This window comes from Hibiscus syriacus, unplaced genomic scaffold (assembly GCF_006381635.1).
Source record: "Hibiscus syriacus cultivar Baekdansim isolate YM2019G1 unplaced genomic scaffold, ASM638163v2 tig00110303_pilon, whole genome shotgun sequence".
NCBI lineage: Eukaryota > Viridiplantae > Streptophyta > Magnoliopsida > Malvales > Malvaceae > Hibiscus > Hibiscus syriacus.
In genome coordinates, this window is record NW_024062672.1 from 33,268 (window position 1) to 59,889 (window position 26,622).

Sequence of the window (26,622 nt, forward strand, 5' to 3'; positions counted from 1 at the left end):
CGTCAGTTAATTTAAGGTATAGAAATGGAGCTAAGTTTAATGCCTGATTTATTCAGTTTATTTGGTTTATACAATTTATTCTGTAAGAAAATTGAGTTGGTGTTTGTTACTTCAATCCATCTTTACTTTGGGATAATCATTTTATGAATATTTGATGATAACTTCTGTAATAAAGCCTACATTTCCTTTTACAAGTCATGCAGAGACTCAGCAGTGGCTAAGCTAGTAGACAATAACATCCTGTTCACAATAAATCAAACAATCCAATGGCTCAAAATTGGACCTCCACATCACAAGCCGCAATCCAATTACATAGCTTGGCAACAATATCACAAGAACAGTGTATCAACCAGACCACACCAATTACAACGTACGTCATAATAAGAGACTTTAACCAGCCTTCCAAATCAAGAATAATACCATGAAAGAACATAGAAAATGTTACCTCAATAGCTTGCAAAGAATGAAGATGATACAAAAACATCAGGACAACTGTAACTAAAAAGTGCTGGAAATGCAATAGTTTCAGTATGTACACTCCATAAAACATCCCACACCATGTTCTGTTTTGAGTTTAGTATATCTGCTTTCTAAGATTTTGTGCACTGCTGAAGTTCTTGATTGCCTTTCTCCTACATAAACTTTATAACATAATGCATCACTGGCATACTGATTTTTACCCTTTCAAACTCACATTTACTGAAGAAGTCAATGTCTGACTGGGAAAAAAATCTTGCACCACAAGAACAGAGTGTTATGAGGGGAGGGGGGGGGGCTAAAAACCAAATTCTAAGGCAGAGTGTTCTTCAAGATAACAATTAATTTTCACTAATTAAAGCATTCATGTCGAAAGAATGTTACAAGGGAAAACAACTGACAGTAGGAAACCCTCATTGTATCAGTGAGACTAATAACAATTTGACAGGGTATTGAATGGAAAATTAAAATTATAGAATCCATCACATGGTAAGGTAATTCAAGCAAAAACTCAAAAACAGCGAAGCATACCAGTTGCTGCATGCAGATTGGCTTCCAGTCAAGAAAAACCGAATATAAACAATATCAACAACATGATCATTTGTATTAAGGACTGCAAATAAACAACAAGATTCCTGATAGAAAATTACATATAAGAAAGAAGTCAGGGCATGAATTATCATGGCAGTTTACTAATTTAACAAATTTAGGCCTAACATCAATTTATATGGGAGGAGGATGGTACCTCAGCAACCACTAAAAGGTCATACAAACCAAAAAAAGCTTCTTCTACTTCTTCCTCTTGGATGAACATACCAATTCATAAAAGCCTCTTTCAACAGAATCTAAGCTCGAGTAGTTCTTCGTTCCTTCCCCGAACGTGTTGTTATTTACATTGAGTAAAATAATACAATCTACAAACATTCCCTCCCTTGATTAAAATTGCAACATTATAGTATCAGATAAAAGGAAAACAGGTTAACTTTAAAATGTCGAAAGAATCCATTCCACAAACATTCAATCCTCGAAATTCATATTGCTATCTCTACTATATGATCTACCAAACACTGAACTTGTTCTACTTCTCCTAGTAAACCCCGAATCTGAACCTGAACGAGATGGGGAGCTCCTAAACCAACCCAAAAACGAAGCAAAACTCCGAAAAACTTGCCCCAATCCTCCACTTTCTTGTGACCTTCTCCCACTTGGCGCCCATGAAACCCTTCTAGGAGCACCTGCTGTATTATTAAACCCACCATCCATCTCAGTGAAAACAACTGGAAATTCCCTCTCCGCAGCTCTCCTCCCACCGGGAAGCCTCCCCACTGCGAACCCACCTCCCGGTAACCTCCATATTGTTAATCCCACGGCTTCTTCATCTCTAACTGTTTCGCTTTCCCCTAAGTTGTTTCCGTTATTTTCCCTTGGCAACTCGTGGCGGCAAACTGGACATGAGTTTCGAATTGAAAGCCAGGGTAAAATGCAATCCGAATGGTAAATATGCTTGCAAGGCATTTCCCGAGCTTCGCAATCTAGTTCGAACGGCTCTTTACAAACTGCACAGTGAGATTCCGTGCTTACATGTCCGCCAGTGATCTTAATCACCGACATTGATTCGATAGCCGCTTTGGAAGCCGGTGGTTGCTCGAAACGGCCAACTTCGTTTACTTCTAATTGAGATAACTGATCAAGAAGCCGGTCAAAACCCGAACCCATTAAGAACTCATACATGCTAGCAGGTAAGGGGCGAAGACCGGAACCTGATTCATCATCGTAATAAAGCTCAAAATTGGTATTCCCTCTTTCGGGAACTAAACCTTCGGATTCGGAGGTAGGTCCACGGAGAAGGACGACGGGATTGAAAGGGGACCGATCTCCAGCATTCCGTCGAGCTCGTCGGAAATGAGGAGTGGCGGTGGGGCTGGGGCTGAGGACTGGGTTAGTCGTCTCGGAGTACATAGCGGCGGCGGGGAAACGGTGGTGAATGGGAGAACGAGAGGGCGTTTCGAATTCTTCGATGAATCCGCTGCCGCAGTCGTGGCAATGGATCGAATCTTGGGGGGATCGGACCCGGAACCGGATGAAGCGGTTGCACCTGTAGCACCAATAGGGTGATCTTATCGACTCCATCGAAAAGAATTAACCCCAGAAGATTTGGAGAAATCAAAACTTTGAGATATCGGAGAAAATTTAAAAACCCTAGAATTTGAGAGAGAGAGCTTAAAAAGGAAAAGAAAGAGGGGGAGGAACGTGGGAGATATAATAAAATGGGAGGGGAGGCGCGCGTGGTGTTGAATTAAGCGTTGGATTATGCGCTTTTAATACTTTTGAAAATGGTTTAATTAACGGAATATAGTTTGCATTTGCTTAAGGGTTATTCAGTTACGGCGTTAGAGAACCAACACTGGAATTGGCTGCAGTTTTTTGCCCACTCAGTGCCCTCATTAAGGATGATTATAGTTCGTGTTCAGTTTTTTTTTCACTCTAATCTGATTCGAAAAATACATTTTTATCTTTATTTGATCTAATTTTAAGAATATTTTATTTGATTTAAAATTTAACCTGATTTTCAATTATAAATTCAAATCCGATTTAATATATAAATATATAAAAGATAATTTTATTAAGTAAATTTAGAACCTAATTGAAAAAATATATATTAGAAAAATATATTATTTTAATTATCTCTAAATATATTAAAAAATATATATTATTATATTATTATATCAAACTAACATTTTTATCCTAAATTCAAACTCAACCTAACTGGATTATATCTTTTTTTTCTTTTATTTAATTGGATACTTGAATCAATAAAATCAATGTTTTTAAAATCAGACCGAACCTTAAACCGGTGAATATACTGGTTCAACTGGGTTAAACCGAGGTTGAATCGGTTTATATAAAATAATATTTTTTTTAAAATTTTACATAATATTCAAAGCAATATATATATATATATATATATAACACTCTTTTTAAGTTTACAATATTAAAATGTATAAAAATATCACAAGTCATAACATATATAAGTTAAATATCATAATATCAAGTGAAACAAAATGATTCAAATCAACTACAACATAATATTTAAGGTCAATACCTAATGAAATTCATCAACAACTAAATAAAAAAAGTACATAATTGATACAAGTATCAATCATCATAATATTAATTGAAATTGATTCCCTCAAATTCAAAAATATTGGGAAAAGCTTATTCATTAGTTGAACTACCACCACCACCATCATTTTGAACTTGAAACTCCATAGCATCACTTTGAACTTGAAAGTCCACAGCATCAATATCTTCATCGCCTAGCAATATGATAAATAAATACAAAGTTAAATTTAAATTCTTAAACAATACTTAACAATTAAAAGTAAAAGTATAAAACATATTAAATAATAAATATAATTATATAATTAAAGTGGAAAAGAGATAGGGTTCACCGCTTACAAACGTTCGTGAAAATAGCTTAACTCAGATGCAAAATTAGAAAATAAATTTGGGACTGAAAAAAATCATAACAAACAATGTTGTTTGGTTTATTTTTAAAAAAAAATAGAACCGCTTGAACCGCCAGTTCACACTGATTCCCAACCGGTTCTATCGATTCTTTAGCAGTTCATTGCAAAACTAGTTTTAGAGGCTGATCGAATCGGACAGGTAACCTGTTTCCGATTCAACTGGTCGAACCGGCTAGTCCGATCCAGTTTTGATAACATTGAATAAAACACATAAGTGTATCTTTTGATTGATCTTCATCAATATTGTTTTTGACATAACAATCAATGCATTAAAGTTAATGTAGTAGATGAGTTAGATTTTTTCTTTGAGAATTTATTTAATTTTTTTTATAAATTTAAGTGTTTATTTAATTCTCAAGCAAAAATATATATATAAAGACATACAGAACATTAAAAAATAAAAACTATTAAAAATATAAAATAAATTAAAAATCATAAAATAAAAAATTCAAAAATTATTTAAAATATTAAATAGTTGAAAATTCATTAAAATAGTACACGTTAAAATATCCAAGAAAATATAAAAATATTTTAAAAATGTAAAAAATATAATTTAAAATATTAACTTCTTTATTAGATAATTCTTTGCTTTACAACGCAACATACACTAAAGCGAAATATCAAAACATACCACTAGATAAATTATTTTTATTACGTAAATATTAAAAGAATAAATTATATATTTAGCACTTACACTATCATTTTCATTTTGTTTTAGTACCTAAACTTTATTTTTTAAACCATTAACAATAATAACAAAATCTGTAACATATTTCTTTAGTCGTATATTAAGGTTATCGTACTATACAACTTTTCAAGTTTAGTAATCTTCATTAAAGCACAAATTAATGTGGTATTTCACTTGTGAAAGAACCAACCAATCGAGTATACTATTACTATCCCAGAAAAAGAAAGAAAAATACCTAATCAATAATTATGAAAAACCAACACCTTCATTGGTTTCATCATAACCAAAAACAACCATCACCATGCCTCTCCCGCCGATTCTCGTGCCTATATATATATAACTCAACCCTACCAAAACTTCCACGATCGAAGCCTCCGTTTTCTCCAAATCGGAGAAATGCAATGTCTGTAACAACAAAACCGTCGGTGTAACAACCCGAAAAAAAAAAATTTAAATTGGTGTAATTTGTGAAATTTAGTGACTAAATTAAAATTTATAAAAATTTATAAGTCATTTTAGAAGTTGAAGAAAATTCAGGGACCAAGCCCTGAATTCCTCCAAGAAATGTCGGCAGGTTTGATTATAAACCAAACGTGTTTTCTGATTTCAAAATCAGAAAACACAAGCAATTACTCAAATTTCCTCCTCCCGTACATCTACTTTCAAGCCTGATTCCGACCTCTAATCGTAAAATTGAAACCACCATTATGTTCATCTTTGACCGGTGATCAAAACCAGTAAACCAATTATAGCGAAACGCTGCCAAACGAAGTGAATTTTGAGTCAAAGTCTCGACGTTTTATTAGCACCACCGCGGGGAAAATCTTAAATTCATCTCCGATCGTTGATCGATTTTCGACACCTCCCACACCATCGTGTTCCTTGTGTCGTTCCGAGTCCGACGGTGTTCTCCTTATCTCCGTAGGCGGCAGCGCGTGAGGGAGGTGGAGCGGTCAAAGTTCCGATCGAAGTGAAATCGAGCTCTTCACTGTTCAAAAATTTGAACCGAGGTTGGTAAGTGACTCAAAATCGCTTAAAAGAATTTTTAGAAATTTTTGTAGGAATTTTTGGAGACCGGAGGCAGTTTCACGCGCCGCCTCTGCGCGTGGGGAAGATTCGAAATGGGGGTTTATATATGTTGACCGGCTTGACCGCTCTGAACCGATCCGACCCGACCCGTTGACCGACACGACCCGTTGGCTGACCCGACCCGTTGACCCGACCCGGTGATATTTTGGGAATTATTTTGAAAAAAGTGTCATTTTGGGAATTATTTTGAAAAAAATGTGACATTTTGGGAATTTTTAAAAAACATTGACATTAGGTAATTATTTTTAAAATGATGACATTCTGGGAATTATTTGTAAAATGATGATATTTTAGTAGTTGTTTTTAATAAAGGTGATATTTTTGTACTTCGAATGTGGACTATTGAACCCCTCTCACTATAACTTTGACCGGCTTTAAACGACCATTAAACGACCTTTGATTTTGTTCGAGTATACCTATTCTAACATTTTTCGACGTGCTAAATCTGTTTCAGAAGTCTGTTTCGCCAAATTCGAATCGGAAGGCCTCCAAATCATCAGTCAAACCCGTTGACTTTGATTTTGACAAAGAATTTGAATTTTCGAAAAGTCATACTTTATGTTTTTTCGACGCCCTGATTCCGATTCCGCACTCCGTTTGGTCAAATTCAGACTCAAAAGCTTTCAAATTGATAGTCAAACCCAAAAAATTATTATGTACTATAGAGTTTAAGCTTTGAATGGTTGGGTAAGACTTGGGACTGATAAATTATTAATGTTTGAAGCTACAAGAGACTCTCCTGACCGTTCGACAGCTCGACCCAGCTCCTCTAGATCAGTTAATCCGTGTATGCCAGTATTCACCCGTAAGACCCGTAAATTTTATGATTTCAAAAATTAATTTTGTTACCCATTAGTAATATAGTATTATTATGGATTAGGTTCGAAAACAGTAGCAGAGCATGGCGAGGCCAACAATCATTAGATCTACTATTTGAACCTATTGTCGAGGTGTGTTCCCTGTGTACTACTTGATTGTTGTATATGCTTTGAAATATGGTACATTGAAAGTTATGGTTTAATGTTTTATTAATCCACCTATTTACTGGTGATAGTTTATGGAATATGACTGATATATGATTATTGGTTTTCATTGGTATATGATAATATTGATTATGGAATTATGGAAATTATGCTTACTGCATAAATAGTATTTTTAAATACTGATTTTTGGGTTGGATTGCATTACGGAGGTACAACTTTGATCAAGCTGGTAAACCTTATAGACCTAATGTGACTCTTGGGTAGGCTCACGGGCCTCAAGATACTTCATTAGGTTGGCTCCCTTTGTTGCGTGCTTAGGGTAAGCCCTACGGACTTACGGACTTAAGGATACAGGCCCCAAAGCCTATTTTTAGGTTGGTTTCCTTTCTGCTGTGTGCTTAAGGTAAGCCCTATGGATGCAGTTCTGGGGAATTACGGATGGTGTACATGAGAAGGGTTTTAAATTACGATTTTCAAAAGTTAAACTTCATTATGGTTTGATGATGAATTTATGAACTATTACTCAATTATTGTACCTACTATGATTTTATTGTACTATTGGGACACACTGAGCCTAGCTCACTTTTCGAAAATATTTTCCCCTTTCAGATACTGTTGGTTAGATACTCGGATCAAGCACTTAGAGGATCAACATATCTCTTGAAGTATACCGTATTATAATGTTTTATCTTTTAAGTTGACTCTATTATGGTAACATGGGCCTTATTTTAAAAGTATTATATTTTATAATGAGTACTCCTTTTGCTAATTTATATTGGTTTATTGTAATTTGGATTTTTAAAGACATGTTTTAATTAACTTGTTATTTTTCTCATAATTATGAGTTGATTTTTTTTATAGTATAATTTATTATAATTTCATAAATGTCATTTATAAATATGATTTTACGTTGATAGAATAACGGTTTCGAAAAAATGTCTTTAAGACTCATGAATGTGATCCACTAGACTTAGTCGAAACGCATAGGCCGAGTCTAGGGGGTTATATTGAATTGGTATCAGAGCTTTTGGTTTTTAAACCTCAGACTGTATATGAGTCCAAATTGAAAATTAGGTTTTGAAATATTTTACAAAATAAGTTGCTAATGCCATGTCTAAAAGTTTTTACTGTTTTAATTGTGTTAGATACTCCAAGTGCTTATATAACCCTAAGTTTTATCTTCTGTAGTAAACTAGAGATCTATCAAAATGAGTATTAGACGTGGACGTCGAGCTAGCCGTGGACGATGTCGAATGGCTAGATTTGCAGACCTAATCAATAAGATTCGAGTAGATCCCCCATCTCCGACAGGTGATCCTGCTCCTGCGACCCCGACGAATTTGCCTCCTGCCGCTGGTATTGGCATGACTACACCGATCATAGGAGCGACTGATATTGAGCCTGATTCTACCAGAGTTGCATCTGATGAGAATTTTGGTAGACAATTTCTACAGTTGATTCAAGGAGCAGTCAGAGCTACTGGTGTTGGATCCGAGGTGCCTATTTCTCAGACTCTAATTTCCAATGGAGTAAGAGCTTTTGGAGGACAGATTGGTGGACCTCCTACTGAAGCGGAAGATTGGCTCCAGGATACAGAAAGACGCATGGATCAGTTAGGTTTGGATCCAACTAAGAGATATCTGGGTGTAGTAGCGATGTTAGATGGTAATGTTCACACCTGGTGGGAGTCAGTAGTGTTTCGGCTGATCGTCTGACTTGGGATTTCTTTAAAGAACGCTTTAGGAGCCATTTTCTGGGAGAGCGTTACTTAGCTCAGAGACAACAACAGTTACAGGACCTGGTTCAAGGAGACATGACCGTTTCTGAGTATGAGATCGAGTTCTTGAAGTTGCTAAAGTATGGATTCAGTATGGTACCTGCTGAGAGAGATCGAAGCCGTAAATTTTCTCTCGGACTCAGATATGAGCTACGTAGGCAGGTTATTACCCATCAAGATGAGATTTTTGATGTACTGGTGGGCAGAGCGAAGGTGTAACATTCCAAAATACGGGTTAGTGACCAAAATTGTAAAATTTCAGAATATGGTGATTAAAGTAGAATAGTTGAATAGTTTAATGATTTATGTGGAGATATTTCCTGAAAGTTATTAGTAATTATTAAAAGAATTAAAGGGAAAAATGGTCATTTGACTTGGAAATTATAATTAAATGATATATAGGCATGTGGGATAAGGATGAGGAGATATTTTCTCCACTTCATCTCCTTTGTTCTTCCATACGAGAGAGAGAGACATCAAAGGTGAGTTTGTTATTTTGTTAATTATTTGTTGTTTTAAAAGTTGGGTTATGATCACTAGATGATAACTAAGCTTAAGGAAAGCTTAAGTTGTCTTATAGTCAAAAGATGAAGAAGTTATAAGAGATTTAAGAAAACGAGTTTTTATATGAAATCATGGAATAGATTTGATAAGTTGAATTTGGCTTGTCATCTATGAGAATAAGAAGATAAAAGTGTTAGAATTGTATTTAGAACATATTGAAATTTGAGTATGATTCTTGAATTACATATGAAGGATAGGATTTTGAAGTTATAGATGATTTTCATGGATATAAGTTGGTTTAAGTAATGGTAGTTGAGTTTAATGACATGATAAGAATTAAGTGAAGAATTGATGATTTTTGGGGTTAAAATACAATTTCTGGGTAGAGGGAATCGATACCCTATGAAAGGAATCGATTCCCCCTCTTGGACGAAAATTTCCAGAATATCCAGGGGGTACAGATTCCCCTGGGGGGTATCGATTCCCCGGGAACAGATTCCCCTGGGGGGTATCGATTCCCTTCTAAATGAAAAAAATAGAATTTGATTCATTAAACCGGTTTAAGTTATTAACATCAAGTTTAAAGTTTAGGCTTCTGATAGTTGTTTTGAAATGATATATTTATGTAGATATTGAGCCTAAACAAGTTCCGGAATAATAAAAGGATTATAATCGAATCAAAACAAGGCTAAGGTGAGTGAAATTTAATTTGTACTTATATTATTGAATAATTATTGGCTTGTGATGAGCTAGTGATGGAGTTACTATGGTAAGAAGTAACTCCTAAAATGTGATTTGATTGGTAATCTATGTGATGATTTGTGTGATTATGGGATATGTGTTCAAATACAATGATCTAAATGACTACATAAATCATGTAGTATAAGTTATGTGATTACATGTATGTATTAACACATATTGCTTGGATTACATGTTAATGTGATTATGAATAGGTAGAAAGGAAACAAATGATGATATAAGAATCTATTATAAGATATATGATATGAAAATATGATAGTGAGCTATGTGAAAGAACTATGAGATATATGAGTTATATGAAAAATATATGCGAACAAGATATGACATCTATGTTTATATGAAACAATGCAAGGTGATATGAGCTATGTGAGATATGAATATAAAATCATATGAGAAGTGAAAAGAATTACATGAAAATAGACTAAGTGATTACATGTATATGTGAAAGAATCTATGAGCTTATAATATGTGATATAAATGAAGCTATATGATACGATCTATGTGATTACATGCACATATGATATATGTTATATGAAATGACATATGAATAGGCAATACGTGATACATGTGATATGATATGGAATACATGGTTACACATACATGTGGTATGTGACAGAAGAGAAATGACAAGTAATGTGAACTGTTAAATGATAATGCCCATGTTATGTGATATGAGAGCTAGGGTATAGTTGGCATGCCAAGGGTCGAGGGTTTACCTATGTTCTTCGGGACATATGGACTGTTTACCTATGTTCTTCGGGACATATGGACTGTTTACCTATGTTCTTCGGGACATATGGACTGTTTACCTATGTTCTTCGGGACATATGGACTGTTTACCTATGTTCTTCAGGACATATGGACTGTTTACCTATGTTCTTCGGGACATATGGACTGATTACCTAGGTTCTTCGGAATCTATGGACTGGTCCTTCAGGACATTGATCGAGCTGTGGTGACAACATATGTGTGCACAACCTCAATGTACTCACATACCTTAAGTTCTCACTAGTGTACATGGGCTAATAAAATGATTAAACAAGCATACTGAATATGATATGTATACGATGGGTTTATAAATGGTTATCAAAGGTAAGTGGTTTGAAATGTGTTACATGAACCATATGATGTTATGTGTGTTTCTTAATGATAATGATAGAGATTATGATAATGATGGTATATGTTTATGTATGCTTTATGTTATATGAAATATTATATGTTTTATATACCTCACTAAGTCATCGACTTAGCGTGTGATTGTTTCACACGTAGGTTTGGAAAGCAAAAAGAAAAGTAAAGAGGAACAAGACAGGTCAATTCTCCTTACCGAATGTCAGATCAGAAGAGAGGTGAATAATATGTATTTTTGTATATAAAGTTCTAATTGGCATGTAATCAAAAGAATATATTGTATAAGCTCTGAATAATTTTGTAAATGTTTTGAATAATTTAAATGTTATAAAAGTTTTTAAATTACTCACTATTTTATACGAATAAATTTTTGAAAAGTCAATGTGACACTTCGGACTCGTATCCTGGTCGGATACGGGTTGGGGGTGTTACATTTAATGGTATCAGAGCTACAGTTTAGCCGATTCTAGGCTAAAAACGAAGTCGAAAGTGTTTTAAAAAGTGTACATGCCAACACAAAGTGAAAACTTTTCTGATCTGATAGGGTAAGGAGTGTGTTGTCTTGTTAATAGAGTTAAATTGTTATGTTATATAAGATAAGTGAATACTGAGAATGAGTTATGAGATATATATATATGTTTATATAAAATGATAGATGACATGTGAACATATACAAATGATATATGTTATATGATATGAATTGGATGATCATATGCACACGTGATATGTGATAGAAGTAAGGATATGAGCACATGAATATATGAGAGCTTCCAAAGTGAAGCACAAGGCGATAGACCTGAAGGTAATAGCATTCACCTGCCCTGGCCAGGCAGGGAGAAGAGCGAAAACCTCAGGGAATGTCTGTATAAGATTAGAGAATGATTCATGATGTTGAATGATTTTCCGATGTGTTTTAAATTGTATACTTTGTTAACTCATAGAATGAATGTATCGAATAGAGTTAAGTGCACCCGAGTTCAAGGGTGAATTTGAGAAAGGTTCTGTTGTTACATACCTTTGGATAAATGATATGAAGATAATGCTAGAAGGTGTTCATTTCTCCAAAGATGAGAAATTAAATTGAGAAGTTTCGTTACTACGTAGATAAGATAAAATATGGTGAATGAAAGTCACCATAAGAATATTGAAAGATCAAGTGACGTGGTTATGGTTTATAAAACAGTTCAAGAATAAGTAAACCGATAATAAGTTCATAAGACAAATGAAGCTCGAATATATGAACTTGAAGAAAGGAAATTACACGTGCATGTGTATGTGTATAAGTTAAGTAAATTTATTGCTGAAATGATTTCGATTAAGAAGAATATATGTGATTGGTTGTTTAAGGCTTGCGCCTTAAATCAAAATAGTGTTACTGTTTTAAATTTGTTCTTATTTCAAGAAATGGTAAATCATGTTAAAGCTCTAGAAAGAGCTCAGAATGAAAGGATTTGAGAACAAAAATCTCAGATGATTAAGAAAATTAGTGCTTCATAAAGTTAAGCATCATCAAAGAAAGATAGAGATACTGGTTTTCACCTTTAAACCATATATGAATTAGTTGTATTCCCCGCTAGAGAATAGAGCCAATCCATTCAGACGGATTGGAAATTATAGTATTAAAGGAACTTTATCGTTCTGAAATAGAATAGTTTCTTTACAACATGGACAAAATAAAGTGAAAGAGTTGAATGTTAATTGGAGAATATTAAAAGACCAAGGAAGGGTTTAAGAATATGAATATGAATATTAGTGATCAGTTATAAGACAAAGGTAATGGAATGGTTGAATTCGAACCAAAGAATTTGTATTAGGGATGAGTGAGAATGAAGGTTTGATAAGTGAAGGAAATAGCTAATGAATTATTTTGACTGAAAGAATATATATATATATATATATATGGATAGTTTGATGAAGGTTTATGTTTTGATGGAAATAAATAAGTTGAATAATAAAGTAGTGTGTAAGTGAGTGCAAATAAGATATGGGTATACAATTACCCATCTATTTGTATAATGAAAATTCGAGGACGAATTTTCTTAAGGGGAAGAGATTTGTAACATTCTAAAATACGGGTTAGTGACCAAAATTGTAAAATTTCATAATATGGTGATTAAAGTTGAATAGTTGAATAGTTTAATGATTTATGTGGAGATATTTCCTGAAAGTTGTTAGTGATTATTAAAAGAATTAAAGGGCAAAATGGTCATTTGACTTGGAAATGAATCGATTCCCCCTCTTGGACGAAAATTTCCAGAATGTCCAGGGGGTACAGATTCCCCTAGGGGGTATCGATTCCCCGGAACAGATTCCCCTGGGGGTATCGATTCCCCCCTAAATGAAAAAAATATAATTTGATTCATTAAACCGATTTAAGTAATTAACATTAAGTTTAAAGTTTAGGCTTCTGATAGTTGTTTTGAAATGATATATTTATGTAGATATTGAGCCTAAACAAGTTCCGGAATAATCAAAGGATTATAATCGAATCAAAGCAAGGCTAAGGTGAGTGCAATTTAATTTGTACTTATATTATTGAATAAACATTAGCTTGTGATGAGCTAGTGATGGAGTTACTATGGTAAGAAGTAACTCCTAAAATGTGATTTGATTGGTAATCTATGTGATGATTTGTGTGATTATGGGATATGTGTTCAAAGACAATGATCTAAATGACTACATAAATCATGTGGTATAAAGTTATGTGATTACATGTATGTATTAACACATATTGCATGCATTACATGTTAATGTGATTATGAATAGGTAGAAAGGAAACAAATGATGATATAAGAATCTATTATAAGATATATGATATGAAAATATGATAGTGAGCTATGTGAAAGAACTATGAGATATATGAGTTATATGGAAAATATATGCGAACAAGATATGACATCTATGTTTATATGAAACAATGCAAGGTGATATGAGCTATGTGAGATATGAATATAAAATCATATGAGAAGTGAAAAGAATTACATGAAAAATAGACTAAGTGATTACATGTATATGTGAAAGAAGCTATGAGCTTATATGAATATGTGATATGAATGAAGCTATATGATACGATCTATGTGATTACATGCACATATGATATATGTTATATGAAATGACATATGAATAGGCAATACGTGATACATGTGATATGATATGGAATACATTGTTACACATACATGTGGTATGTGACAGAAGAGAAATGACAAGTAATGTAAACTGTTAAATTATAATGCCCATGTTATGTGATATGAGAGCTAGGGTATAGTTGGCATGCCAAGGGTCGAGGGTTTACCTATGTTCTTCGAGACATATGGACTGTTTACCTATGTTCTTCAAGACATATGGACTGTTTACCTATGTTCTTCGGGACATATGGATTGTTTACCTATGTTCTTCGGGACATATGGACTGATTACGTAGGTTCTTTGGAATCTATGGACTGGTTCTTCGAGACATTGATCGAGCTGTGGTGACAGCATATGTGTGCACAACCTCAATGTACTCACATACCTTAAGTTCTCACTAGTGTACATGGGCTAATAAAGTGATTAAACAAGCATACTGAATGTGATATGTATACGATGGGTTTATAAATGGTTATCAAAGGTAAGTGGTTTGAAATGTGTTACATGAACCATATGATGTTATGTGTGTTTCTTAATGATAATGATAGAGATTATGATAATAATGGTATATGTTTATGTATGCTTTATGTTATATGAAATATTATATGTTTTATATGCCTCACTAAGTCATCGACTTAGCGTGTGATTGTTTCACACGTAGGTTTGGAAAACAAAAAGAAAAGTAAAGAGGAACGAGACATGTCAGTTCTCTTTACCGAATTTCAGATCAGAAGAGAGGTGAATAATATGTATTTTTGTATATAAAGTTCTAGTTGGCATGTAATCAAAAGAATATATTGTATAAGATCTGAATAATTTTGTAAATGTTTTGAATAATTTAAATTTTATAAAAGTTTTTAAATTACTCACTATTTTATACGAATAAATTTTTGAAAAGTCAATGTGACACTTCGGACTCGTATCCTGGTCGGATACGGGTTGGGGGTGTTACAGAATGATGCTGAGGAGGTAGAGACCTTAGCTCCAGTAAGATATCGTGTTGATCGAGAGCGGCCTGGGAAATTTTCTGGCCCGAACGAGTTCTCTGCATGTCCTGGAAAGAAGACTCGTACTTCAGGTCCTTTGAGAATCAATATCAGTTCTAAGCCTGCAGTATCTTCACCTTCAGTTGTCAGTCGAGGTTGTTCCTCGTCGTTTTATTATGGGGCCCTATGTGAGTATTGTGGTAGTTGACACAGAGGAGAATGTCGTAAGAAGATAAGACTTTGTTACAAGTGTGGATCCAGTGGTCATTTCTGGAGGGATTGCCCACAGTTAGTTTCATCTAAGACGACAAGTAACCAGACTCCTGCGCATTCCCCGGCATCAGTTCAGACTCAAGCCAGAGGTCGTAGTCAGGGAAGACCTTCCGGATCAGCATCCATAACAGATAGTAGAGCTAGACCTCAGCAGAATAGAGAGCCAATAGTTTCTGAGGCTAGACAACCAGCGTTGGTTTATGCCACTAAACGTCGGGATGACAGTGATGAGTCTGAGGTTATTGCAGGTACATTTACTATATATTCTATTCCATACTTTGCATTATTGGACAATGGATCCACCCACTCATATGTATCGAGTTCAGTATCTCAAAATCTTTAGTTTCTGATCGAGAACACTGATAATACTATTACGGTTACGAGTCCAGTAGGACAGGCAGTATTAGTGAATAAAGTATTTTGGCGTTGTCATCTGGAGGTTCAGGGAGAAATTTTTCTTATGGAGCTTCCTTTAGAGGAGTTTGATCTAATTCTTGGGATGGATTGGTTGAATAAACACAAGGTAAATCTAGATTGCGAATACAAGCGAGCTACTCTGAAGACTTCAGATGGTCGGACTGTTGTGTTAATTGGTGAACAGCGTGGTTATCTCCCCAATATTGTTTCAGCTATGGAAATTGATCGTATGATCAGGAAGGGGTATGAGACTTTCATTGCCTGTATTCTGAACACTAAAGGTTCCTTGTCTACGATCGAGGAGATTCGTACAGTTAACGAGTTTCCTGATGTTTTTCCGGAGGAGTTGTCTGGGTTACCTCCTGATAGAGAGGTAGAGTTCGAGATTGAGACTTATCCGGGATCTTCACATATTTCTATGGCACCTTATCGCATGGCTCCAAAGGAACTTAAGGAGTTGAAGGTCCAATTGCAAGAATTATTCGATCGAGGATTTATTCGACATAGTACCTCACCCTGGGGAGCTCCAGTCCTGTTTGTGAAAAAGAAGGATAGGTCGCTAAGGCTATGTATTGACTATCGGAAGTTGAACAAGATGACGATCAAGAATAAGTACCCATTATCCATGATTGACGACTTATTTGATCAGTTGCGAGGAGCTACTGTATTCTATAAGATTGATCTTCGTTCGAGGTATTATCAATTGAAAGTTAAGGGGTCCGATGTTGCAAAAACAACCATTCGCACTAGATGTGGTCATTATGAATTCTTAGTAATGCCTTTTGGTTTGACGAACGCTCCTGCAGCTTTCATGGATCTGATGAATCGTGTGTTTCGGTCATATTTGGATCAATTTGTGGTTGTCTTTATTGATGATATTCTGGTTTATTCTTGGACGGAAACAGAGCATGATGAGCATTTGAAGATTGTTTTGCAGACCTTGAGAGAGCATCGACTATATGCCAAACTAAGCAAGTGTGAGTTTTGGCTTCAAGAAGTGTCATTTTTGGGGCACATTATTTCTGCTCGAGGTATTCAGGTCGATCTAAGCAAGATCGAGGCTATTGTGAATTGGAAACGACCCAAGAAAGTCTCTGAGATCCGCTGTTTCTTGGGCTTGGCTAGATATTATCGACATTTTGTCAAGGGCTTCTCGATCATTGTTGCTCCTTTGACAAAGTTGTTAAGGAAGAAGGTGTCGTTTAATTGGGGCGAGGCATAAGAGAGCTTTGAGAAATTAAAGGAGGTTTTGACTCAAGTACCAGTGTTGATTCAACCAGAGTCCATGAAGGATTTTACAGTGTATAGTGATGCTTCACATTCAGGACTTGGTTGTGTTCTAATGCAGGAGGCTAAGGTAGTGGCTTATGTGTCACGTCAACTGCGATCGCATGAGTGTAATTATCCTACTCATGATTTGGAGTTAGCAGCAGTGATTTTTGCCTTGAAGATTTGGAGACACTATCTTTATGGAGAGAAGTGTTACATTTTCACTGATCATAAGAGCATAAAGTATCTTCTGACCCAGAAGGAGCTTAATTTGAGACAACGGTGCTGGCTAGAGCTTCTAAAAGATTATGATTGTGTGATTGATTATCACCTTGGTAAAGCTAACATTGTGGCGGATGCTTTGAGTCGAAAGGCGGTATCGGAGTTGAGGTCTTTAATGGCCAGGATGAATTTATATGACGATGGCACTTTGTTAGCAGAATTACAAGTTAAGCCGACTTTGGTTGATAAAATTAAAGTTAAGCAGCTCCTTGATAGCTCATTGCTATCCATCTTTGAGCAAATAGAGCAGGGGACAAGCTCAGATTACGCCCTTGATCAAGATGAAGTTTTATGCTTTAAGGGTCGATATTGTGTGCCTAATGATTCTGAGTTGAGGCAGATTATTCTTAATGAGGCTCACAGTAGTCCATATGCTATGCACCCCGGTGGAGATAAGATGTACATGAATTTGAGAGAGAGGTATCATTGGGTCGGCATGAAGGACATCTCGGATTTTGTGGCTAAGTGTTTGACTTTTCAGCAAGTTAAAGCAAAACATCAACATCTATCAGGTTTGTTACAGGCTATCAAGATTTCTGAATGGAAATGAGAGCGTATTACTATGTATTTTGTTACTGGCTTACCTATGACTCCTTCGAAAAAGGATTTGGTTTGGGTGATTGTTGACAGACTTACAAAGTCAGCTCACTTCATTCATGTGAGGGTAAATTATACTTTGGACAAGCTGGCGAGATTGTATATTTTAGAGATTGTCAGATTGCATGGTGTTCCATTGTCTATTATTTCTGATCGAGATCCGAGATTTACTTCGAGATTTTGGAAGGTGCTACGTACGACTTTGGGAACAAGATTGGATTATAGTAAATCCTTTCACCCACAAACTGATGGTCAATTTGAGAGAGTGATTCAGATTCTGGAGGATAAGTTGTGGGGTTGCGTAATTGATTTTCATGGTAGCTGAGAGAACTTTTTGCCATTGGTTGAATTTGCTTACAATAACAGTTATCATACCAACATTCGTATGGCACCCTACGAAGCACTCTATGGCGTAAATGTCGCACCCCTATTTGTTGGACTGAGTTGCGTGAAAGGAAGATGTTGGGACCTGATTTAGTACGCGAGACGGAGGACACAGTCATATTGATTCGTGACCATCTGAAAGAGTCATTTGATAGCCAGAAGTCTTATACAGATCAAAGGTGGAAAGATATTCAATTTGAAGTTGGAGATCATGTCTTTTTAAAAGTTTCACCCTGGAAGAAAGTATTGAGATTCGGGCGTAAGGGTAAATTGAGTCCAAGATTTATTGGACCATTTCGTATCTTGAAGAGGGTAGGACCTTTTGCATATCAGCTTGAGTTGCCTTCCCAGCTCAATCGTATTCATGATATCTTTCATGTATTAATGTTGAGGAAATACCATCCAGATCCAGGTCACATTATTCAGGTTGAAGAGGTAGAGCTGAGACCTAATTTGTCATATGAGGAGGAGCCCGTTCAGATCTTAGAAAGAGATGAGAGAGTTCTTCGGAATAGGCATATTTCAATGGTAAAAGTTCAATGGAGTAACCGAGGCCCCTCTGAAGCTACTTGGGAGACATTGGAGTCTATAGAGACTCAGTTTCCTCAACTATTCTCATAAGGTAAAATTTCAAGGACGAAATTTCTTGTAGAGGAGGAGAATTGTAACAACCTGAAAAAAAACAATTTAAATCGGTGTAATTTGGTGAAATTTAGTGACTAAATTAAAATTTATAAAAATTTATAGGCTATTTTAGAAGTTGAAATAAATTCAGGGACCAAGCCCTGAATTCCTCCAAGAAGTGTCAGCAGGTTTGATTATAAACCAAACATGTTTTCTGATTTCAAAATCAGAAAACACAAGCAATTACTCAAATTTCCACCTCTCGTACATCTATTTTCAAGCCTGATTCCGACGCCGTCTGACCTCCAATCGTAAAAATTGAAACCACCATCGTGTTTATCTCCGACCCGTGATCAAAACCCAGTAAACCAATTATAGCGAAACGCTGCCAAACAACGTGAATTTCGAGTCAAAGTCTCGACGTTTTATTAGCACCACCGCCGGGAAAATCTTAAATTCATCTCCGATCGTTGATCGGTTTTCGACACCTCCCGCACCATCGTGTTCCTTGTGTCGTTCCGAGTCCGACGGTGTCCTCCTTGTCTCCGTAGGCGGCGACGCGTGAGGGAGGTGGAGCGGTCAAAGTTCCGATCGAAGTGAAATCGAGCTTTCCACCATTCAAAAATTTGAATCGAGGTTGGTAAGTGACTCAAAATCACTTAAAAGAATTTTTAGAAAATTTTGCAGGAATTTTTGGAGACCGGAGGCAATCTCACGCGCTGCCCCTACGCGTGGAGAAGATTCGAAATGGGGGTTTATATATGTTGACCGGTCTAGACCGGTCTAAACCAGTCTGAACCGGTCCGAACTGGTCTGACCTGACCCGACCCGATGACCCGACCCGACCCGGTGATATTTTGGGAATTATTTTAAAAAATGTGACATTTTGGGAATTATTTTGAAAAAGGTGACATTTTGGGAATTTTTTAAAAATAGTGACGTTCTGGTAATTATTTTTAAAAGATAACATTTTGGGAATTATTTGTTTAACGGTGATAATTTGGTAATTATTTTTAATAAAGGTGATATTTTTGTAATTTTCTAATGTAGACTATTGAACCCCTTTGCCCGACTTTAAACGACCATTAAACGACCTTTGATTTTGTTCGAGTATACCTATTCTGACATTTTTCGACGTGCCGAATCCGTTTCCGAAGTCTGTTTTGCCAAATTCGAACCGGAAGGTCTCCAAATCATCAGTCAAACCTGATGACTTATATTTTGACCAAGAATTTGAATTTTCGAAAAGTCATACTTTATGTTTTTCGACACCCTGATTCCGATTCCGCACTCCGTTTGATCAAATTCAGACTCGAAAGCTTCCAAATTGATAGTTAAACCCAAAAAATGCTTATGTACTAAAGAGTTTAAGCTTTGAATGGTTGAGTAAGACTTGAGACTGATAAATTAGTAATATTTGAAGGTACAAGAGACGCTCCTGACCGTTCGACAGCTCGACCCAGCTCCTCTAGATCAGTTAAGCCGCATGTGCCAGTATTCACTCGTAAGACCCGTAAATTTTATGATTTCAAAAATTAATTTTGTTACCCATTAGTAATATAGTGTTATTATGGATTAGGTTCGAAAACAATAGCAGAGCGTGGCGAGGCCAGCAATCACTAGATCTACTATTTGAATCTATTGTCGATGTGTGTTCCCTGTGTACTACTTGATTGTTGTATATGTTTTGAAATATGATACATTGAAAGCTATGGTTTAATGTTTTATTAATCCACCTATTTACTGGTGATGATTTATGGAATATGACTGATATATGATTATTGGTTTTCATTGGTATATGATAATATTGATTATGGAATTATGGAAATTATGCTTACTGCATAAATAGTATTTTTAAAATACTGATTTTTGGGTTGGATTGCATTACGGAAGTACAACTTTGATCAAGCTGGTAAACTTTATAGACCTAATGTGACTCTTGGGTAGGCTCACGGGCCTCAAGATGCTTCATTAGGTTGGCTCCCTTTGTTGTGTGCTTAGGGTAAGCCCTACGGACTTACGGACTTAAGGATACAGGCCCCAAAGCCTATCTTTAGGTTGACTTTCTTTCTGCTGTGTGCTTAAGGTAAGCACGCAGTTCTGGAGAATTGCGGATGGTGTACAGGAGAAGGATTTTAAATTACGAGTTTCAAAAGTTAAACTTCATTATGGTTTGATGATGAATTTCTGAACTATTACTCAATTACTGTACCTACAATGATTTTATTGTACTATTGGGACACACTGAGCCTAGCTCACTTTTCGAAAATATTTTCCCCTTTCAGATACTTTTGGTTAGATACTCGGATCAAGCACTTGGAGGATCAACATATATCTTGAAGTATATCGTATTGTAATATTTTATATTTTAAGTTGACTCTATTATGGTAACATGAGCCTTATTTTAAAAGTATTGGATTTTATAATGAGTACTCCTTTTGCTAATTTATATTGGTTTATTGTAATTTAGATTTTGAAAGACATGTTTTAATTAACTTGTTATTTTTCTCGTAATTATGAGTTGGTTATTTTAATAGTGTAATTTATTATAATTTCATAAATATCATTTATAAATATGATTTTACGTTGATAGAATAACGGTTTCGAAAAAATGTCTTTAAGAATCATGAATGTGATCCACTAGACTTAGTCGAAACGCATAGACCAGATCTAGGGGTTACCGTCGGCTTCGCGTTCAGTCTTTGTTTCCCCAAGTCTCTCTCTTGCTGCCATCGCAACGTATCATGTGCCACCGGTGCCAACCACCCGATTATCTCCTCCAACGCCTCTTTCCACCCTTGTGCCAAACCTTGTCCCCCGTCGCTCTCCTTGCTCCATTGCCCTTTCAGCTTTCTTCTCAAAGCTTGTTTCAGCCTTATCGGCAACATCTCGAACATGTTCTCTCGTGCTTCCTTGCCGATGCTTGTTGTCGTGTGGAAACAACTCTCTGCCATGATGATTAGGTTCGCATAACGAAAGGCAAGCCCCGCTGCTCCCACGGTGTTTGCTGGAGCCGATTGCATCAGCCTTTTGTTTCTTATTACTGGAATCTGGAAACCCAAGGCGTTAACTTGAGGTGATCTTGGTTTGGTCTTCGAAGCTTTCATGATTGGACTCGATTTCGAGGCTTGTTTCATATACTTGCTTTCTCCACAAGAAGGCAATAATTGGCCTCTGGATAAACCTTCATGTTTAAAGCTTTTCTTCTGGGAATATAAAAGCAAGGAAGACTCGGAACGAAGTGTCCAAAAATGGTGCAGATTCTGGAGTAAACCACAAAGACGATTCGAGACATTAATCCCACAGTTGTATCAAATGTTTGGCTCCAAAGGGAAACCTGTTTGAAATGTACAACTTGTTTTCTCTGAAAAGTGATTTCCTGGTTAAAGTAATCTTTCTTGATCCTCCATTTCTGCATTTTCTTCTCCGACGCTTCTAATTCGTTGAGGGCTACCAACGATTTGTATAGAGCAGACGTCGCGTTCGCGTATTTCTCCATCTTTTTAATGGTTTTCCCAACGTTTCTGGAGCTAAAATCAAAATTTCCGATTTCCATAACTCTCTGTGTCATTTTCTGGTAAGCGATTTCGAACCGGTTAAGTTCTTCATCGATGCATTTCTTACTCAAACGAGAAACCACAGCCACGGCATGACCGAGATCCTCGAGCTTCTATTTACTCGCTCAGTTAACCAAACTATAAAAGAGGAATTCTTTTTAACTTTGTACCGTTATCTGATTTATTTACAGCTCATCAAATATATTTTTTAAATATATATTTATATATAATTAAATTAAATCTGTGTTTTAATCGATTGCCATGGAGGATTTTTTTAAGTGGGTCTGGGACATGATAAGAAAAATAAATATAATATCTCATAAAGAGTTAGCTGACCCCCAAATCAGGTTGAGAGTAATTTTCATAGGAGACCTCCGAATTATAAAATGTTTTCCATAAAACTCGATCCCACGACCCTAAAGTTAAAAACCTTCTGCTCTACCAACTGAGTTGGATGGTTATTTCTTATTATGTTTCTCTTTGACATTGCCTTTGGTAGCAGGGAATTTGGGATTGGTTTAGCTGAGTCAGCCAAATCAAACAAATTTCCGTGTTTCTTCACTCTCTACCCCACTCCACAATCCGATCAAAAACAAATTTATCTTCATATTAAATATATGTATATGTTACGTACGGACAATTTTCTACATGTTACTGAATTTGAGGGCACAACCTTACGTTGGAAGGCTCCGACTTTGTTATTTGATGACACTTTGGGGTTTGCGGGCAGAAAAGAAATTTCATTTCCAGCGTTCGTTTGGTCCATCCATTGAGTGCTTACTATGTGAAATCAAACTTTAAATCAAAACCAACTGCTTACCATCATTATTTCCTCAAATGGTAAGTTCAATTCAAAAAATAAAACTATTTATGATACTTTTATATTTTAATATAATTTTATTAAACTTTATATCCATAATATAATATTATATATCAATTCTTGACTATATACAACATTAGAGACATGGAAGTTGCAGCAAAATAAAGTGAAGAATGGGGAACAGGTAGGGCTAGTGCAAAACAACATAGAGACAGAAGGCGAAACTTTTATTAAAATTGGGTCAAGTAATGAACCCAAGTGTATCTCAAGCACAACACATGGCCTGCTATATATGGTCTGATATGTAACTAACCAAGAAAGGCCTAACTGATTTCAAACGATTAGATAACAGCCCAACTTAATTGATAACCGTACAAACAAATTTCAACGGTTTTTCACCCAACAATCAACACAAGTTCAGTTGTGGGTAGTGTCATTTCGGGTTATGCAAGTGGGCAAAGGAACAACACTGTCTCAAAACTTGTTAAGAGTGGAAGTCGTGCGGACAAATAAGTCCGAAGGGAGGCGGCTAACATAAAATCCTGAATATCTCAATGTATGTTTTTGTTATATACAAGCCTTGTGCCGAATACCATTCCTTTGACGCTGTAAAAGCTGCATCAGGGGCCAGAAAATATGCAGTCTATTGAAATCCTTAGAAGCCTGCCACACAGTGTTAATTAATTATCAGAAACGTGATACTGTAAATACCGATATGGCCTCGACACATACTCGGAATTCGAAAAGCTATTGCATACCTCGACAATGAAATGCGCCCATGTATTGTTCCATGATCTCTCCATCACACCTTTCAGGATCGTTAAATTAAAACTTCGGATCACCTGAGCAATCTCTAGAAACAGACCATGCTCGTCGCAAAGCATCTGCAACGAATGCAGACTGTTAATCAGATATCTAACATAACATGTAATCTCTTGTTATGTTACGGAGAATGAACCTCTATGAGCAAGTGGCCTTGCTGTGCAAGATCTTCCACAACAATGGGACATAATTTCAGTTCATCTCGAATCTCGAAACCACAGCTCGTTTGGTTTTTTTGGTAACCATTTTTCATTTCGGATGACCTCACATTTTTCCGAGCAGTCACCTGCAGATTTGAAGTTTTGAATGCCTCAAGTCAGAGCAGAAACACATCTTTCTAACATGATATGGTCTTCACATACCTCTCCGTGCACCCATTGCCTCAATTTCTCAGCTCGGTTCGTCACACTTCTCAAATACAGCATGTGGTTAACAGTTTGATCCAAGAGAGCATCGATGCTATACTGAACTTGTACAACAAGTATATTGGTTATATTTTGATGAAATATTGGGAGCAATATATTAGAAGGGCGAGCAGATACTCATTTGAGGAAGTACTGACCTTAGCACCATTCGGGACAAGTTCTCGCAGCTCCTTAAGCCGATCATGGATCAACTGTCTATCCCTTGGCCTCGTCCGTGGCTTATCACCAGCTCTAGCCTTTCTTTTAGATACGCTGGACTGCTTTTGTCCTTTCCTGGAACGTGTGTAATCGCAACCTTTTTCTGGTTTCTCATTATCAGTTAACATGCTTATTGTACTCTCGGAAGAGGCTGTCTTTTTAGGACTAGAATCGACTCCACCAACATATGCCGGAGATGTAAGTTTCCTCGATGGAGTGGTATTGTCTTTTACACTCCGAGGTCGAGAAGCAAGTTGTCTGGTAGATGTCATGATATGATCGGATAAATGAGCGATATCGTATACTTGGCCTACCACAGCTTGCAACAAATACTCTGCATCACCTACTTTACCAGACAAGAGGGATTCATTTCCATCAAAGAGATCACTCAATACCTTCTCACTTACAAGAGACGACTCCCACAAGTACTCGTTGCTCTCTCTTCCAAAAGCCGGTCCAAGTGCTTTGTGCAATTCGCAATCTTCGGGGAAGCTAAGGAAACCAGCATCATCAGCATAGTAGTTTCCAAAAGGAGGTACCGGAGGAAACACATGCGATTCATCCTTAAGACGAGACAAGCCATATAGTATGGTCTCCTGCGTTGCTAACTGGCTGGAACTTAGAGATTGGCTTAGTGGTGATGACACTACACTGAGGCTAACTGGTGGGAGACTATTATTTTTTATTTCACTTTCAAGAATTTCAGGCAGATCCATTCCAGGCACCTTAAATGCATTCTGAATACTAAACAATTTATCGAGCTCGACACTGTCAACAGCATTTGAATCTTCAGACACTTCTAACTTCTCCGAAAATCTTGACATTAGCAACGGTGGAGGAAAGTGTGCATGAATGTAGGCAAATCTATCTTTGATATATGCAAGAATGGACAAATCTTCATTGACCTGTTGATGTGTGGAGATATAAACGGAAGAACATAAGATCCATTACTAGGCACAATTAATTGATGCACCGACTGTTGGTATGGATACTGCATTTTCACAAAACATCTGCAATTCTACTATAATCCATAAGAAAAATTTAGACCAAATACATACCATCTCCGGTGAACCAAGTTGAAGAACTCCATGTGGAAGCACAGGTACCAGCACAATACTCTGCAGTAGCATCGGAAATAATCAACTTTATCATCTAGCACCAATCGAAGACATGCTAACGTGCATACGATGTGCACATGGAAGCATGTACATCGAATAGCTCGAATATATCGATGGACTTGATATTAAAGGCGTGGTAGCAGATCATATTACCTTGAATCCTGATGCAAACTGAAATATCCATTCCTCTGGACACTGGCAATTGAAAAACAATAACACTCTTGAGCTTTAAGTGTATGTCATCCATCTTAGGTGTATCACTTGTCATTAGTAGAAACTCACCTGTGAAAACGAATTCGAGTTAGTTTCACCGGTGAGAATATCGTCACAAGAAACCCAGCAATGCTTCCCAGTACATGCCACTTGTAAACACTAATTTTTTTTTCCATTTTTTGTTTTTATTATTATTATTAAAATTATTATTATTATTAAATATTATTATTATATTATAATTATTATTTACAAACAGTTACAAACAAAACTGGACCGGCCCAGTTACAAACAAAATAGAACCGGCCCAGACCAACCAGAAACCCAAAACATTTGGGGTTTCAACTAGGGTTTTCAAACCCTAGCTCCCAGCCGCTACTTCCAGTGATCCCCAGCCGCCTCCAAGATTCCAGAACAACCACGTGGCAGCCGCCGTTGCTTCCAGACGTTCCAGCTGCCGCTGCCCTCGCCAGAAGTCTCCAGAAGGCCAGCTGCTCCCCACATGTCACGGCTATGGGGTGAGTCACCACATAGCTCGGTGACTCACCGAACTTCCCCCTCTAGTCCGGTCCGAGCA

General features: G+C 36.4%; 2 protein-coding genes and 1 long non-coding RNA gene across 3 annotated transcripts; all 3 read right to left on the bottom strand.

Moving 5' to 3' along the window:
- Nucleotides 1-997: 997 nt before the first annotated feature.
- LOC120116718 (probable E3 ubiquitin-protein ligase RHC2A) lies at nt 998-2,748 on the bottom strand. The gene has a single exon (XM_039137125.1). The coding sequence runs from the start codon at nt 2,605-2,607 to the stop codon at nt 1,495-1,497; it is 1,113 nt and encodes a 370-aa protein (XP_038993056.1). The 5' UTR covers nt 2,608-2,748; the 3' UTR covers nt 998-1,494.
- Nucleotides 2,749-23,830: 21,082 nt separating this feature from the next.
- LOC120116842 (transcription factor bHLH157-like) lies at nt 23,831-25,541 on the bottom strand. The gene is made up of 5 exons (XM_039137247.1): nt 24,657-25,541; nt 24,457-24,558; nt 24,231-24,380; nt 24,031-24,156; nt 23,831-23,935 (listed from the first exon to the last, which is right to left on the bottom strand). Exons 1-5 carry the CDS (start codon nt 25,539-25,541, stop codon nt 23,840-23,842), a joined length of 1,359 nt encoding a protein of 452 aa, XP_038993178.1. The 3' UTR covers nt 23,831-23,839.
- A 6-nt stretch (nt 25,542-25,547) lies between these two features.
- LOC120116731 lies at nt 25,548-26,032 on the bottom strand. The gene is made up of 3 exons (XR_005515584.1): nt 25,989-26,032; nt 25,772-25,835; nt 25,548-25,622 (listed from the first exon to the last, which is right to left on the bottom strand). It is a non-coding gene; the product is annotated as an uncharacterized LOC120116731 (long non-coding RNA).
- Between the last annotated feature and the right edge of the window lie 590 nt (nt 26,033-26,622).

Bases quoted from the DNA above. Each gene is read 5' to 3' on its own strand.
- LOC120116718 (XM_039137125.1), bottom strand. From the start codon at position 2,607: ATGGAGTCGATAAGATCACCCTATTGGTGCTACAGGTGCAACCGCTTC.
- LOC120116842 (XM_039137247.1), bottom strand. From the start codon at position 25,541: ATGTCAAGATTTTCGGAGAAGTTAGAAGTGTCTGAAGATTCAAATGCT. The intron at 24,559-24,656 runs GTCAGTACTTCC...GTACAAGTTCAG, and splicing joins TTGTCCCGAATGGTGCTAAG to TATAGCATCGATGCTCTCTT. The intron at 23,936-24,030 runs GTATGCAATAGC...ACTGTGTGGCAG, and splicing joins GGGCGCATTTCATTGTCGAG to GCTTCTAAGGATTTCAATAG.